A 16061-nucleotide genomic window follows, 5' to 3' on the forward strand; every position below is an offset into this window, starting at 1 on the left:
AATGCCACTGCACACATCAAATATCTTCCCTCATCTCAGAGCATACATGGTCATAAAACCCCAGAACTGTAAAGCAGGAAGCCATCTTAGGAGGCTTCTAGTCTAAGGTAGGGGAGAACTGATCTTTTGAAACCCTTGGGACAATGGTCCCTATACACGTCTAGGTGGTTGTGCATTGGAGAAAGTGTTCTTGAAACCCCAGGACATAGTGGCAGCTTTCATTTGAAATAGCCAGGAACATAATTTGGTACAAAAAGCAGATGTATCTTTTAATGAACTGAGGATAGGCAAGCACTGGTAGGCACCATGGGTTTAGGAAAGTTTTGTGGCGGAAGATCATCCTAAAGTTGAAGAAATTCTATCCACTTATTTTTCTTGTTATCTGAGGAAAGACAGTCACCATTTAATTTTAGGTATGAAACCTCTCAGTCCACTTCACAAAACACCCCTCTTCTGTTGAGCATGGTTTGAGGACCATTTTCTTAGGGTAATTCTGAAGACCTCATGGGAGCTCCTTTTCAAGTATTGACTGATATGTGAAGAGGAACTCAAATCTCAGTAATAATTGATTGGAAAAGGAAAGGAAAGCAGCCTTGAGGATCTGCAGAAATATGCCTGTAAAAACATTCCAAATCCACTCCCATGGGTGTGAAGTGTGAGGAAGTGTCTGTGATCTGCATGCTGATCAAGTGAGAGAGGAGGGCAGGAGAAAGGAAGCGGGGCCCCATCTCCACGAGTGCAAGGCACAGTCTGTTTTCATGTAAGATCTCAAGGACAGATGGAATGGGTGAGAAAGGGCTAGGAATGCAACATGGGGATTGAGGCAAGGTCTCCTCTAATAAAGCACCAGTTCTCAACCTTGGTGGCTGCAGAGGAGAATCACCTTAAGCCCAGGTCTCACACCAAGAGAGCCTGATTCAGCTGGCTTATAGTGGGGCCCAGCCATCAGTATTTAAAAAATTCCCTCCTGATGACTTAACTGTGCAACCTAGTTTGAGACCCATGATCTCTCAAGGCAGACAGCCAGGGAGAATGGAGTTAGCCACATTCTGGACCAGGTCCACTGTGCCTACCTCCATCTCCTTTGACCAGAATCTGGGCTTTCAGGCTGAACGGAAACATTGCCAACGTTGTGGGCCATAGCTATCGTACTGTTACTGCCATCCCTTCTTGTAAGCTTATAAGGCTTGAATATAGCTGCTGTCTAAGGTTTGCAAAGGAAATGGCTTCACTGATGGTTTATGCCCTGATATGGCATTTCAGCAGATATTTTTTTCCCTGGGAACAGAGCTAAGAATTTTCTATTTTATAAATTAAGATAAATCACTCCCTCATCATTTGTCTATAGTGCTATCAAACTGTGCCAAACAGCTTTATTGTTTGAATTGTTGCATTTCCAAGCTTATACAAAATCCAAGTTTTATTAATAGCACATAATTACCACATGCTCCAATTTTCTATAAACACAGAAATTCGGTAATTAGCTTTAGAATTATGTTACAATCTGAAAGTAGAACCACAATGGCTATAAATGCCATTGTGTGTTACATTTCTAAAAATAAAAAAATAAAATAAAATGTTCATTATGTTGTCAGTGACTCAACCTCATACACACAGAACACTCAGTGGAATTGCCCAGTATTCATTCAGCTACTTGGTGCCAGCTCTGGGGACATTAGTAGCAAAGGGCACAGATATCAGTGTAAAGGCAAATAAACAAGAGGCTTATCTTTCTGCCTCACAAAATGTCATTTTTAGCATCTAGATGGGACACGGTATTTATTATAATAATATTATTATTACTCCTTTTTCCTAAATAAAATAAAATCACTGTAGAGTCTCTTCTTTTCAAGAAAGAAACTGCCTCTCTAGAAGTGAGCTACTGAAGTTACGAAAATGCATTAACTTGCTTTGACCACTGAGGGGCCATCAGCCACCTTATGGAGAGAAAGAGAAGGGGGCCCTGGGAGAAGCTCTTTGTGAACTGGACAGAATGCTCAGCCCTCAAATGGCAGCTAAGCAGACTGTTCCATATACCTGAAACCCGAGACTTTACTGGAGGCATCTTTGTGTAATTTTGGATTTTCTCCCTTAAACAAATGAGAATTTTGGGCACCAGCCCAGTAGGTGAACTATGACAGCATGTAGACTTTCTCCCCTCCAAGGCAGCACACTATTCTCATTTTCCACGGAGATGCAATGTGTTAGAGTGGGAGAAGCAGAGGCCTGGGAGCCTGTGCCTACTGTGGGTGCTGCTAGTGTTCTTCTGCAGCATTTGGACTGCTTACCCTCTCTTGTCTTAGTTTTCTTGTCTGCAGATTAGGCAATCTCCAGGGTCTCTGCCAGCACTATGCTCCTCTGGCAGACCAAAGAAAGCTCTGTTTCTGAATCTGAACTAGAAAACCTCATCTCTCTGTGGCCCCTGAGAACATTAACGGGAGGAGGATTGGCAGTCTATTCAGGGTAACTTCCCACTTACCGTTCAGTGTTCTCAATGTCTGTGGAAACCTGCCAGGAATGTTGCTGACTATCTACGGGGGATGATGAGGAGTCTTCTAGGGCAGGTGTTTCAGCACTCTCCTCAATTTTGCAATCCAAACTCTTGGTTCCCCCGCCAGGTTCCTTTCCTAAGGGAGGGAGGGTGTTGGTAAAGATAAGAGAAATAAGAAATCATAAATGCAGGCTCTATATGCAGGATGTCAGTGCAAAGGTTGCTTATGCTTTAAGTCAAATGTTCCATTAACCCTAATAGCTTTCTGAGTAATAAAATAATTAGATATATACATGTATGAGTGTGTGTGTTTGTGTGTATAGCATGTTTTCACAACATTCCGGGAAAGACAGCTTGAGGTCAATGGAACCTAAAGATCAAGATCAAATTAAAGCCCCTGTCTTTGATAGAGTATTGGTGTTTTATAATGCATTCTTAGTGAATTAGATTAAGTTAGCTCAGGAGGAGGGATTTAGCTTGTGAAACCTACTGGCTTTTGGTGCAGGTAAAAGGGCCGGGAGCAGGTGACACCCAGCAGAAAGAATGAGAGCTCCTGCTGTTTTCTCTGATTCTAGACACTGGCCCTCTCAGCATGCAGCAGGGATCATGCAGCTGCCTTCCAATTCCTTGGCTCTCCAGCCTCCTCCAACACATCCTTCTATGAGGAGAGAGCCCGACCTTGATCCAGACTTACACCACTAAGACCATAAAGCACCATCAACTCAAATGTGAACACGATGTACTAGGTAGCCGTCCACAGCAATGCACTGCCTACCCACGAAGACTTGTCTTTACCATGATTGATCTCAAGTGAATAAATCAGTACTTTCTGGAAACAAATCTCCAAACTGGTTCAGCCATACATTTATATGAAATTAAATGGGAGGTTATGGTGTATGGCCTAGGCATAATCTCTTAATGTCTTTTATTCTTTCTTGAAAATTTGTGCCTCCACAGAGGGGTATCCTGGTACCATGGAAATGATCAATGAGGCCTGGAACTGGGTTTTAAACCTGGCTTAGTCATGTGTTCATTCATTCACTCACTCATTCATTCATTTATTTACAAATATATCTTGAGTGTCAGCTACCAGCAAAGGGATTGCTGCTAGAGATATGGAGGTGAAAGAAAACTCCAGCATTGTAAGTCTCATGGAGCTTACAGTGCTGGAGTTAAACAATGAAAACATTATACAAATAATTACAAAGCTGTTGTATAACATTATGTAGTCTGGAAAAAAGGATAGTTATTATATATAGTGTTTTTGCCTCCTTTATCCAGTTTTATTTTTATCATGTAGATATAACTCCAGACTAGTTAAGTGATTGTTACAGCCCATATCATTGAATATTCATAAGCTAGTGGCTATATCACCTTATCTTTTAGCTCAGTTTCCCTAATCCTACTGTGATTGCTTTGCATTAACAAGAAAACTAATAAAAAACAAAATCTACAAACTTGTGAAGAGGATGCCTGCTCATGGTAAAATCTAACAGGAAGTTTTTTCCTTGGATTTCTGCTGGAGGGAAGTAGCAAAAATCTCATCCCTGAAGTTTCTAACCCATGTGGTAACAATACAAGGAGAAAGAGCGAAGCAATTTAATTGGTTGTATGCCTTTCACCAACCTACAGTAGAAATCGACCTCTGAACATTCAGCCAGAGCACATGCACACATTTACTGATGAGAAACTTCGATCTTTTCCTGTGTACTTTATGCACATTGATCCTGGGTGATGGGACTTGCCTGAGGAATTGTTTCTCCAATTTTATGGTATGCTCTTGGGGGGAAATTAATTAAGCACATAATTTAGCACATTACCATTTCACAGTTGGAGGGCATTGACCTCTTAAAAGCATTTGCATTTTGCCTCTTGGCAGAGTGCGGCGAGTGCGGTCAGTCTACCAGCCATGTATCTCTAGGCAGGGTCAGCCTTAGGATGTGAGTCTGAGCAGGGGTAGCTGAGATGAGGGGAAGCGGCAAAATGAGGGCTCCCCCAAAAACAGGTCTCTGCTTTTCAAAACCTGAAGGCTTCTATTACACTCCTGTGTATTGGAAATGTCTTGGTGAATGGAGTATGGTTTGGGCATCAAAGAGGGGGAGGGGAAGAAGATTCATCAGAATTCTCTGGCTTATGGGCTTTGTCTAGCTTTGGGGCCATATTATTCCCTGTCCTGAAGTCCAGACTATAGAGACTGAAGCTTTTATTCCAATGAGGAAAAGGGAGGACACCAGGAAATGTGATGTTCCTTGTTGGAGTCCTCTCTCCACCTCCCTCATATTACACCTTTTACATGCAAAGCCATAAATGGAATTTAGTTGACAACACCTTTGATTATACTTAATACCTGTGATTATTCTGCTACTTACAAGACAAATGCCCTTCCATAACTTTTTCAAACTAAAACATCATTTTAAAGATTTCAAAGATCTTGAAACAGCCCTATGGGCTTGTAAAGGCAGGTAATAACCTACTTTTCCTATTTTTGGGGACGTTTAGGTCTAACTCTGCTAATGTAGCTGAACCAGAATGGAAACCATGAATGTTGGCCCTCACTTTAGGGCTTTCTGTCAGCTTACAAAATCCCTGCAGAAGTTTGATATAGTATCTTCTTTAGCTAACATGTCTTAAAAGACAGAAAAGATCAATATGAATTTAAGGGGTTTTCAATTCCAGAATGTATGTGGTGTCAAGTTTACTCTGCAAGTGAATTATAATTGCTCGTATTTACCTATAGTACCGACTTTATGCTAGGATTCTTCTCCATGACATGACATGTTGCCTTCTTAGAAAAGTCCACTATCAGAAATGATCTTGCTTATGTATTTGCTTACTAGTTTATTGTTTGCCATCCCCAGTCCCACACTCATCTCTCATCTCCAAACTTCATAGGTAAACTCTGTAAGGCCAATAATTTTATCTGTTTTCTTCAATTCTATAAGCCTACTACCGAAGACCAAGGCTTACGCATAGTAGTATCTCAATAGATATACAGCATTAAAAAATGTAATTATACTATATATGTTGTTATACAACTTACTTTGCTACTGTAGTCAGGCTTAGAGATATTTTCCTGTTAGTGCATTTTAATTTATGGAATGCTTTCTAATGGATGGGCAGTATTCCATAATAAGGAAGCTAGGTTGTAATTGTTCTCTTTTTCCACAATATGTCAATATTTATGTAAAACAGATCCTTTGAGGCAGAATATTGAGACAAAGTATATGTATGCACATTTTAAAATTTAATATATATTGCCAAATTGGCCTCTGAAAAGGCTATGCTAATTTATACTTTACGTCCACCAGTGGTAATCCAGGGGGCCCATTTCCCCACCCCTTTCCTAGCACTTCATATTATCAACATTTAATTTTTGCTAATCTAATGGGGAGAAATAGAATCTCATTGCCCTTTTGTTTTTAGTTTTCATTTCCTGTATTACTACTGAGGTTAAACTTCTTTTCTTTTTTTTGTTTTCTACTTTCTTTTTAAAAAAACTTTTAAAAGTTTGTTTGTTTGTTACGCAGGTAAGCATTTATTTTCCTATTTTAATTGACTACTTGTGTTTCTTCCTGTTTCTTCCTTACATTTTCTATTTGTATCATTTGCCCATTTAAACAATGCGTTGAGTTTCTTATTGATTTGTAAGGGTTCTCTTCATAGAATGGACACTGAACATTTGCTATATATACTGCTTATATCTTTTACTCTATTATGTCTTTGAATTTTGTTTATAATGTATTTTGTGAAAAGTTAAATTTGTATAGTCAAAGCTGTTCATCTTTTATGTCTTTTGGTATTATGCCTTGCCTATATTTTCTTCTAATACTCGCACAGTTTTGAAATATTCAGTTCTATAATTTACTTTTATATATGGTATGATATAATAATCTAAATTTTTAGCTCAAATGAAGAGCCAATTGCCCCAACAGCATCTAGTGACTTTTCTATTGACTTTACTCTTTCTAATATATTAAGTTCCCATATAAATGTGGGTTTATTTCTGGATATACTATTTTATTTTATATTTATTTGTTTATCCTGTGGCAGTTCCATGATATTTTAATTATTATGTTTTTAGTATTCATTACAGAAAGTTCTCCTTCATTGTACTTTTTCCACTGACATTTTTGAATTTTGAAATTTTTGAATCCACTGCAAATGAAACTATAAATTACTACCATGTAAGACTTTGACCTTTATTAAAGCGTGAATCATTGATTACTTTTTAAGTGTTGTCTAGGTTTAATGGTTTATTTAAAATTATTTCTCTTTTTGTGTTAATTTTGATAATTCATTTGTCCTAGAAAATAATCCACTGAATAAATTTTTAATAGTATAAAGTTGAATGCAGTTTTCTCTTGGAACTCTTTCATACCCTAATGCTATTTATTTATGGCTCCTGATTTCTTTGAATACCACTTTTTCTTGGATTTCAAACATGTCTTCCTCTTTTTTGAATTCAGTTTTCATTTTTGGGAGCATATCCTTGACTAATTGTTTCAGAGGAGATCTGTGGAATGCTAAATTCATTAGTTTTTACATGACCACAAATACATTTTCTTCTCTCTCTCTCTCCCCCTCTTGGTGCTTACACTTAGATTCTAATTGGCTGGCTATATAAATTCATGTTCAAACTAAGTTTTTCTAATAACTAGTATGACTCTGTTCTCTTCTCTTTTATCTGTACCTAGGAATGCACCAATGTTTTTAAACTTTGATTAAATATGATTCAATATAATTTGATTCTATACTATTATTTAATGTATCGTCTATATTTAAATTTCCCCAATGGTTTCAATAAATACTTTATCATTTCTCTTTAAATTGAGGGATACATTTAAGGACTATGCACTGCATTTACTTGTTGTGTTTTTTATTTTTCTTTTTTTTTGAGACAGGGTCTCATTCTGTTGCCCAGGCTAGAGTGCAGTGATGATAATAGCTCACTGCAGCCTTGAACTCCTGGGCTTATGTGATCCTCTCTCCTTAGCCTCCCAATAGCTGGGACTATAGGAATACAACACCATGCCTGGCTAATTTGTTTTTATTTTTTGTAGAGATGGGGTCTTACTATGTTGCCCAAACTGATCCTGACCTCAAGCACTTCTCCCACCTCAGCCTCCCAAAGTGCTGGAATTACAGGCATAAGCCACTGTGCATGGCCTGTCATGTTTCTTTATTTTCTTTTAATCTAGAACAGCATCCTTGCCTTTTTCATTTTTACTGTCATGAATATTTTTGAATGAAGAGTTCAGGTCAATTGTTTTATATAGTGTCCTTCCACTTGGATTTGTCTGATGGGTCCCACATGCCTAGATTCAGAATAAACATTTTTTGGCAAGAATATTGTAGGGGTGATACTGTGTCCTTAGTGCATCACACCAGAAAGAATGTGAGTCAGTTTGTCTTATTCATGATGCTAAGTATTATCAATTGTTTGTTTAATGTGGTTTCTGTCAGCTTGTACAAGGTGCATAGTAGATGCACCCCTTTTCCCCTCTGTAACTTTTTTTTTTTTTTTGAGACAGAGTCTGTCTCTGTTGCCCAGTCTGAAATGCAATGTTGTGATCTCAGCTCACTGCAACCTCTGTGTCCCAGGTTCAAGCAATTCTTGTGTCTCACCCACCCGAGTAGCTGGGATTACAGGTGTGTAGCACCATGCCTGGAAAATTTTTTGTATTTGTGGGAAAAAAATGATTTGGCCATGTTGGCCATGCTGGTCTGAACTCCTGGCCCTAAGTGATCCGCCCACCTTGGCCTTCCAAAGTGCTGGGATTATAGGTATGAGCCACCGTACCCACCTATCCCTCAGTAACTATTAAGTAATCTACCAAGTGATTCATTGAGATAGTCTAATATTTTAACTTTAGATATTTCTTTTTCTTTTTTTTTTTTTTTTAGGGTTGGGGAATTGTTTTCTATTTTTCTTGATTATTGATTTCTCTCAATTCTCTCTGTTCTTTCAGAACTGCTATTTTATATTGGAGTCTCTGGCTCAATCTTTCCCATTTTTTAAATATTCTCCATACTCAAATGATCTTTTGGGCTGAATTCTGGGAGAATACCTTGACTTCATCTTTCAGTTCACCATTTTAGGCTCTCAGTATTTCCATTATAATAATGTTAAGAACTGTGAAAGGTTTGAGATTTTACCTTACTTGCAAATTAGCCTATTGTAGTTTCATGGATACTGGAAGAAGACATGAGATTTCTCGGTCAGATACAAAGGTAGTTTATTACTCACAGAAAGCAGTAGCCAGAGGATTAGCATTTGTGCTGGTTTTTTGAGTCCTAATTCCCACAGTGAGGAGCAAAAGGGCCAAACAGTACCTGCACACATAGTGGGCTGCGTGACAGGAGGGCAGAACCCTGAGCTCAGGGATTCTGTGTCTTTTATAAGCGCGTCTGCCCTTTGCTGAAGAGGGAAACATTTTCACTGTACTGAATAGTAAGTATGCCTTGCTCTGGAAGAAACACTGTCTCTGTTTTCCAAGGCATTTCCTAAATAAACATCCTTGAGAAGATAGGGTAAAACAAAGGGCAGTCAGTGCCCCAGTTTGCAAGATGTGCAGAATGTGAGAGACGAGTGGAGAACTGTCTCCCAACACTGATTAACCCATCTATTTTTATTTGATTGATCACATTTTTACTTCCAACAAATCTGGCTGCTTCCTTTATGTTGCAGACAAAAATTGTTTTAAGAATATGCAGACTCATAAATCTCTTTGCATATATTGATCACATATATTTTAAATTTTTTATCACTTTTAAAATGTGTTCTTCAAGTATTAGTCATTTGTTGTATTTGGTATCTCCTTTTTACAGTGTTTGTTTTTCTTAAAAATCTTGTCATTCCTGAATGTCTATTCAAATTTGTTTTTCAGGACCTCTGTCTGTCTGTTAATAACAGTGTCCTCCTTCTGGTGATGATGGAGAAGGGGCAGGGTGTGTGGCTGGACAATATGTGTCAAAAGCATTTCTTATGGATGTGAGGGTTTCCCATCTCCAGTGGATACCTGGGTACCCTGCCTGTTTTTGGCCCTGTGCCTGCTCTAAGTTTCCTGTTTACCACTCTTATTCCGGTGAGATATACTGAGCAATTTAGTCTGGAAAAAGCACTGTAGTCATGTGCTCACTGTCTTTTTCTTCTGCAGCTGTCCTTGTGGAGGCTCAGATTTATTTTATACTCTTTTCTGCTTTGCTGCTCAGTCCTGACCCTCACACAAGATGTCCTTCTGGGGCAAGCACTGATGGTCTGTGCTGCTCAGTGTGGGGTAGCCCAGCTTTTCCGTAATGCAATTTTGAACATGAAATTTCCTGACAGCAGTTCCAGCAATGTTTCCCATGATTTGTATTTGTTGACTCTGAGTTTGAAGAATCTCTGGAATTGATCTCATTTTCACAGAAAATTTCTCCTGCTTGAATTTCTTCTTGAGTTTCTTATCTTCTAGGGGGTTTCCTCTGTTTTATTTTCACCAATCTAATCCCAATTGCTTTCTAGCTTTGACAGATTCCTCAAAATTTCTAGTTTGTTGAAGTCATCCTTCCTTGTTTTTCAAGGTTGTGGGAGACTGTTTTGTGTTTGTCATCCTCTATTTTCTTTTCCTCTTACTATTAGAAATGACAGAGCTATGGCCAATGGACTCTGATCAGGAGTGATGCATGCCTCTTCCAGACTGGCCCCTGAAAATCCTCCTATAGGATCCCCCAGGTTTTCCTTGTTTTCCCCTTGACCATTTGATGAATGCAGAGAATGGAAACAGCAACACTGCTCACTCTACCCAGCTCTGGCATTGGACTATGCCATCGGTGAATAATGAATTTTTATTGTTTTAATCCTTTGAGATTTGGTGTTATCTCATACAATAGTTACCCTACCCTGACAAATACAGGAACTAATATGGATTTATACCTTTCATTACATGTTTTTCCATTATTTCAGTGGATTTTCACCAGGAAGGAAAATATATGCATAAGTTCAGCCCAATATCTCTGGATAAACTTTTCCTCTAATTATACTCTCCTTCTTTTGACAACAGACACAGAATTAAAGCAATTCATTCATTTATTCAATAACCATTAATTGAAACTTTACTCTGCTTGAGGCACTCTGCTAAGTGCTAGGGATACAAAGGTGAACATACTCATGGTGATCAAAGTCTAGAGAGGACAATAGGGAAGAAACCAGGCAATCAACTCTCAATGTAATGTGTGCCATTATTAGAGTCATGGAAATGCTTGAGGGACACATTGAGTGGGCACTGGTCAGGCTTGGAGGGTCAGGAAAATCTTTGTGAAGAAAGTTATGGCCTTCATAAGTTATCTAAGTTATGACCCAAAGAAAGTATAGGGATGGGCCAAGTGAAAGGGACAGGGGTAGGGTGAGGTAGGATGGGTCATATGTCCAAGGCAGAGGACAAAACTGGAAGGAACTTGCAAGTTGATGTTCCTCAAAGTAGTTCAAGATGATTCAAGTGGGTAGGGCAGGGTATAAGGGCAGGTGAGGTGGGGATTACTGGTGAGATATGAGACTGGAGAGGTTTTCAGGGTCAGTTCATAGATATTCTTCTGAGCCACATTAAGGAGTCAGCAGAGCCATCCAAACCTGGAAAGTGGCCAATTTGAGTTCTTGATCCCCAGCATCACCCCCTTGGACAGGTTATCCTCAGAATTCAGTACTTGTTTTCACATATCAGTTGGGCTCCTTGCCCTCTTCCTGGAAAAGAGGTCAACATGTGTTTCCAAATGGTGACTTCAAGTCAATGTTTTGCTTTGCCCAAGGGAGTTGTTGTACATTTAAAATCATTTCTTATTATGAAATGAAAAACTCTGTCCCCTGAAAAATCAATTTCAGGCCTCAGTGAACAAATATTTGCTCAGGAGGGGATGGGGTAGGGGAGGAAGAGAACCCTTAGAGCACCTTAAAACCATACCATGCTGGTTACATCACTGTTTAGAACTAGGACATGAAAAACTTGGCCACTTTCCTTAGAGTCTTGAAAAGCTTTTAGCCTTCAGCTCCTTGGGGATTTCTATGTATTTTTAGCTTGTTTATGGATAATATAATAGGCATGTTTGAGGAAAATTTAAGGGAAACCACCCATGAAGCACATAACAAATTGAAAGGCTGGTTATTCTTATATTCGTGAGAAATTGCTGGTCATTCACGAGAAACAAAAACACATCTGACTGTGGGGCAGTCTCAAGGGTGCAATAGAGCACTCTCAGCTTTAGGAGTCCTCGGCACAGGCACCAGAGGAGTGGGCTGGGAGTCCTTTATCACACCCACTCTAGAGACCTCTTTCCTTCTCATCTCTTATTTCTCTCATCCTTTCTCCTCCACTTGTGTTTTCCCCATTCCTCTTTTCTTTCCCCCTTCCATTCCTTCTTGCTTTCCTGCCTGTCTTCAGTTTGCCAGTGACAATGGGAGGCACTGCCATAGTATCTTTTTGGATGTCCTTAGTTTGGTCTCTATTGTCCAGTAAAGTCAATTTATCCATTTGAGTAAATGTCTCCAGGAATCAAAACAAAATAAACCAGTCTTCTCTGGGATAATACTGTATCAGTGCCCTATCACTTCCTTGGTGGCAGGAGTAAATTTCCTACATCCTTTGTGCTCCTGACACATTACCTGCACACTATGCACAGAAGAGGCTTGCAGGGCAGTTTTCATACTGACTGAATGTGAACAACAAAATGAACATGGCTTATATCAGATTCATGAATGCTTATGAATCCAAATAGTTATACTAACTCTCATGCATTTTCATAATTGCTAGGTGCTTTTTAACACCATGCACTGTGAAAAGGACTGGGGAAATGTAGGCTGCTTTTTAAATAATCCACTTTTACTCTCTTGTGTTTCTAAAAAGCCTGGAACTTAAATAGAAATAAATTATATTAATTCAGTTAGTCATTTACCCATATGAAAAAGTAGTTTCAAAGGTTTTTCCACACTATGGTAAGAAGATATTCTTAGGGTCGTAAAACACATGGCAAAAACTAATAATTATACCATACCCGGAGCTCCATGCTTCCCATGCACTGGGAGATAAACATTTTCCAGTTCAGAAGAGATACAAAACTATCCCTTTCTCCTCCTGCCCTTTGGCCTCCTCTGCGCTCCTTGTGGCACTGCTGTCCCATCATGGCCCCCAGAGTAGCAGCCTTCATGGTAGTGCCAAGTAGCTTTGTAAGAAGCACAGAGCCCCCTTGGAACACAGGAGGAGAGCAAACAATAGAAGATACATTCAAAGGATATCCTTATGGGGCTCTGACTGCTCCCTTTCCAGCCCCTAACACAGTGAGAGCAGCACAGTGTCTAAGATGTATTCACTCTATAGTTAATTAATTCAGACTTTTCCATACTGGGTGTCATGGCTAACTTGTATGCCTTTTGGATCACATAAATGTTTCATTTTATTTATTTACTTTTACTGTATATAATAGTTTCTTAGAATTAAACTTTTTCACCCATGGTAATATATTTTGTAAATAAGATGATATATGGGGTTAAAATTCTCTCCAGTCTTGAAAGTACCTCTCCGAACTAAGTGTTATTTTGGTAAGAAACTAAATACACAATGTATTTTAGCTATTAAGCATGGTTTTGAAATATGCTCACTAATCATTAAATAAGATAAAATTCAGCTAACTGTGCTACTATCCTTTATTTCTCCATTTGATATGTCCTCCTGCCCTTCTCCAATGTAGCTTAGTAAGAATGGTCTAGTGCAGTGGAACAACCACAAACTTTGTAGTGAGACAAATGTGCTATGTGGCCTCAGGCAACTTACCTCATTGAGCTTTGAGTTCCTCATGTGTAAAATGGGGAAAATATACTTGAGGATAAAATGAGATGATATGTATAATGTACCTGGCGAGTAGAAGGTACACAGTAAGTGGAAGCTATGATCATTGCTATTATCCTATTCTTCAGCCAACATCTACATTGACTAAAGGTGACAAATAATGTCCTACTCACTGGTATATGAAGACCTGGAGATAGAGTAGAAGAAGGCTTTAGATTACCCTTGGGTTTCAGAAGTAAGTTATGTTTATATTCTTCAAACACTACATGCCTGTTCTGGTCATTTGTAACACGAATGCTCATGAAATTGTTTCCTTCTTGTCCTTCAGGTCTCAGGTTAAATTTTATCTCCTTAGAGAACTTTGATCACCCCTTCCAAAGTAGCTACCCAGTCACTTTCTATTACATCATCATCCATTCTATTTCAATTATTTTCATTGCACTTATTAGTATTTGGAACTTTTAGAAAAGTTGTTTATTTCTGTTCTTTCTTTCCCACTCCTCTCTTTCTTCTCCCTCCCCCTACCTCTGCTCTGTCTGTCTCTCTTTCTCCTCTCTCCCTTTGGCTTAGAATATATATTTCATAAGAAACAGAAATCTCTTCAGTCTTTTGCCCAGGCTGGAGTGCAGTGGCATCATCGTGGCTCACTGCAACCTCTGCCTCCTGGGCTCAAGAAGTTCTCCTGCCTCAGCATCCTGAGTAGCTGGGATTACAGGCACCCGCCACCATATCTGGCTAATTTTTGTATTTTTACTAGAGATGGGGGTTTCACCACGTTGGACAGGCTGGTCTGGAACTCCTGACCTCAAGGGATCTGCCTGCCTCGGCCTCCTAAAGTACTGTGATTACAGGAGTGAGCCACTGCGCCTGGCCTACCTCTTCAGTCTTAATCATTGCAGTCTCTTACCACTCAGAACAGTGCCTTACATATGATAGATAATAAATATTTCTTCAAATAATGAACACGTTTCCACTTAGAATTTGAATCATGTCTAAGATTTATTCAGCTTTATTTCTTCTAATCCATTGTTCTATTTTAGTATCAATTGCCTCATTCCATTAGGAAATAAGGCAGCTATATTCTATTTCTGTCTTTATGTTGCTGGCTTCTTTTGTTGAAGTGTGGATCACCTCCTTTACATTTCTTAATATGATGCTGAATACATTGGAGTTTTTACTGCTCATATTTTATTCTTCTCTTGAGTTCATCCTGTATTTTGCTGGAAGATGGCTCATTAATTTCTCATTAGCGCATCTTGAGCTCTTAGCTCCCAGCAGATTCTGAATTGAGATTTTTCAACTTTTAACATTTCTCTATAATTTCCCTTTTGTGATTACATCTCCTCTGCATATTTTTATCTCTGTATTTACCATGGTAGCACATTTTAGGGGAAAGAACCCATCTTACTTTGGGAGAGGGAGGGAGGATGGTATACCCTCAAAGGGCCTGGGGACAGTTTTGCTGTAAGCTATGGCAGAGAGGACAAGCAGAGTCAAAGGGGACCACTGACAGAGCAAGGTAAAATGAGAACAAAGATAGAAAGGGCAGGTTCACATGTGGAGGGAAGCTGGACTGGAGTGTTCTGTCATTTCTGCTCTTTTCAGAATGGGGCTGTTGCCACAACTGATTGAATGGGGAAAAGAAAGCAAGAGAGAGGAAAGCCATGGTCAAAATGGCAGGATCATTCAATTCCCTTAGAAACCTGGCTCCACTTTCTGCCAATAAAGTGAATGAAACCTGCAATCTCTTTTCATCTGGTGGCAGAAAACAGGCATTAATAGTCAATGTGATACATGGACTCAGTAATGGGAAAAGATTTCCTACCTAACTAACTGTGAAGAAGTGAGAACAACTATTTTTCACCATAAACATAGAAATTAGACTTTGTCAAGTAATGCTTCAATCTACAACTTAAAGTGTTAGAATATGAAACTACAAGACGACTAAAATTATTCCCATCTGTCACCTTTTTAAAACAAACAAAGTTTTTCGGAACCACTCTCTACCTGATATAACTCAGTAGCGTTTATTATATGTAGATTTTACCTCACATTACTGTAATGTACTTTCATTTTGTTGGCCATAAAAAAAGAAAATCACTTTAGTAATGTTTTTCTTCATTTCTTTGGCAACAGGATCATCTTGCAAAGTAAAAAAGATTTCCAAGTAGATTGTACCAATCAGACTTATGAGACAGCAAAAATTCAGAAGCATGGTGCATGAAATAAACATGAAAATCCATTGACGATTTTGCTAAGGACTAGAAAGATAGTTATAAGTTGCTTAATTGGGAGAGAAGGAAAATCTTCATTACTAAATTCAGGCTCACTGCAGGAGCTTTAAAGTTATTTGAGGCTCGTTTTTCCCAGAAAGAAACTATATTCTTAACCCCTGCAGTGGCCTTGTGTGCCCCTTCTCTCCAAAGAGTAAACTCATGTCATGACTACTCAATACAGTAGTACAACTAAGTGAGATACACAATTCTATCTGAACTTCTGGTGGCAGCCAGGGAGGTGGATAGACATAAAAACAAATTAAATGTATAGATAAATGTGAAACAGTTTGGTTTCAGTATCTCATCCTAATCAAAAATTGACTAGAGACGCTCATATAGAGCCAAATTTAGTGACTCAGTTGCAATCCCCCCCTTTTTTTCTTGATGGAAAAGAAATGCTGAAGAAGAGGGGAATGGCAAACTTTTAGTACTCACACAGAGGGAAAATAGTGTAGCTTGCATAAGGGATTAAAATACCAG

General features: G+C 38.9%; 1 protein-coding gene across 1 annotated transcript in view; it reads right to left on the minus strand.

The window, feature by feature from the left end:
- RGS7BP (regulator of G protein signaling 7 binding protein) overlaps positions 1-16061 on the minus strand; it is a 105875-nt gene that overhangs the window by 14580 nt on the left and 75234 nt on the right. The window contains exon 4 of the mRNA XM_023210424.1: positions 2480-2627. Within this exon, the coding sequence (XP_023066192.1) occupies positions 2480-2627 (148 nt within the window). The remainder of the gene's footprint in view (positions 1-2479; positions 2628-16061) is intronic.

Source organism: Piliocolobus tephrosceles, chromosome 4 (genome assembly GCF_002776525.5).
Source record: "Piliocolobus tephrosceles isolate RC106 chromosome 4, ASM277652v3, whole genome shotgun sequence".
In the NCBI taxonomy this organism is placed as follows: domain Eukaryota; kingdom Metazoa; phylum Chordata; class Mammalia; order Primates; family Cercopithecidae; genus Piliocolobus; species Piliocolobus tephrosceles.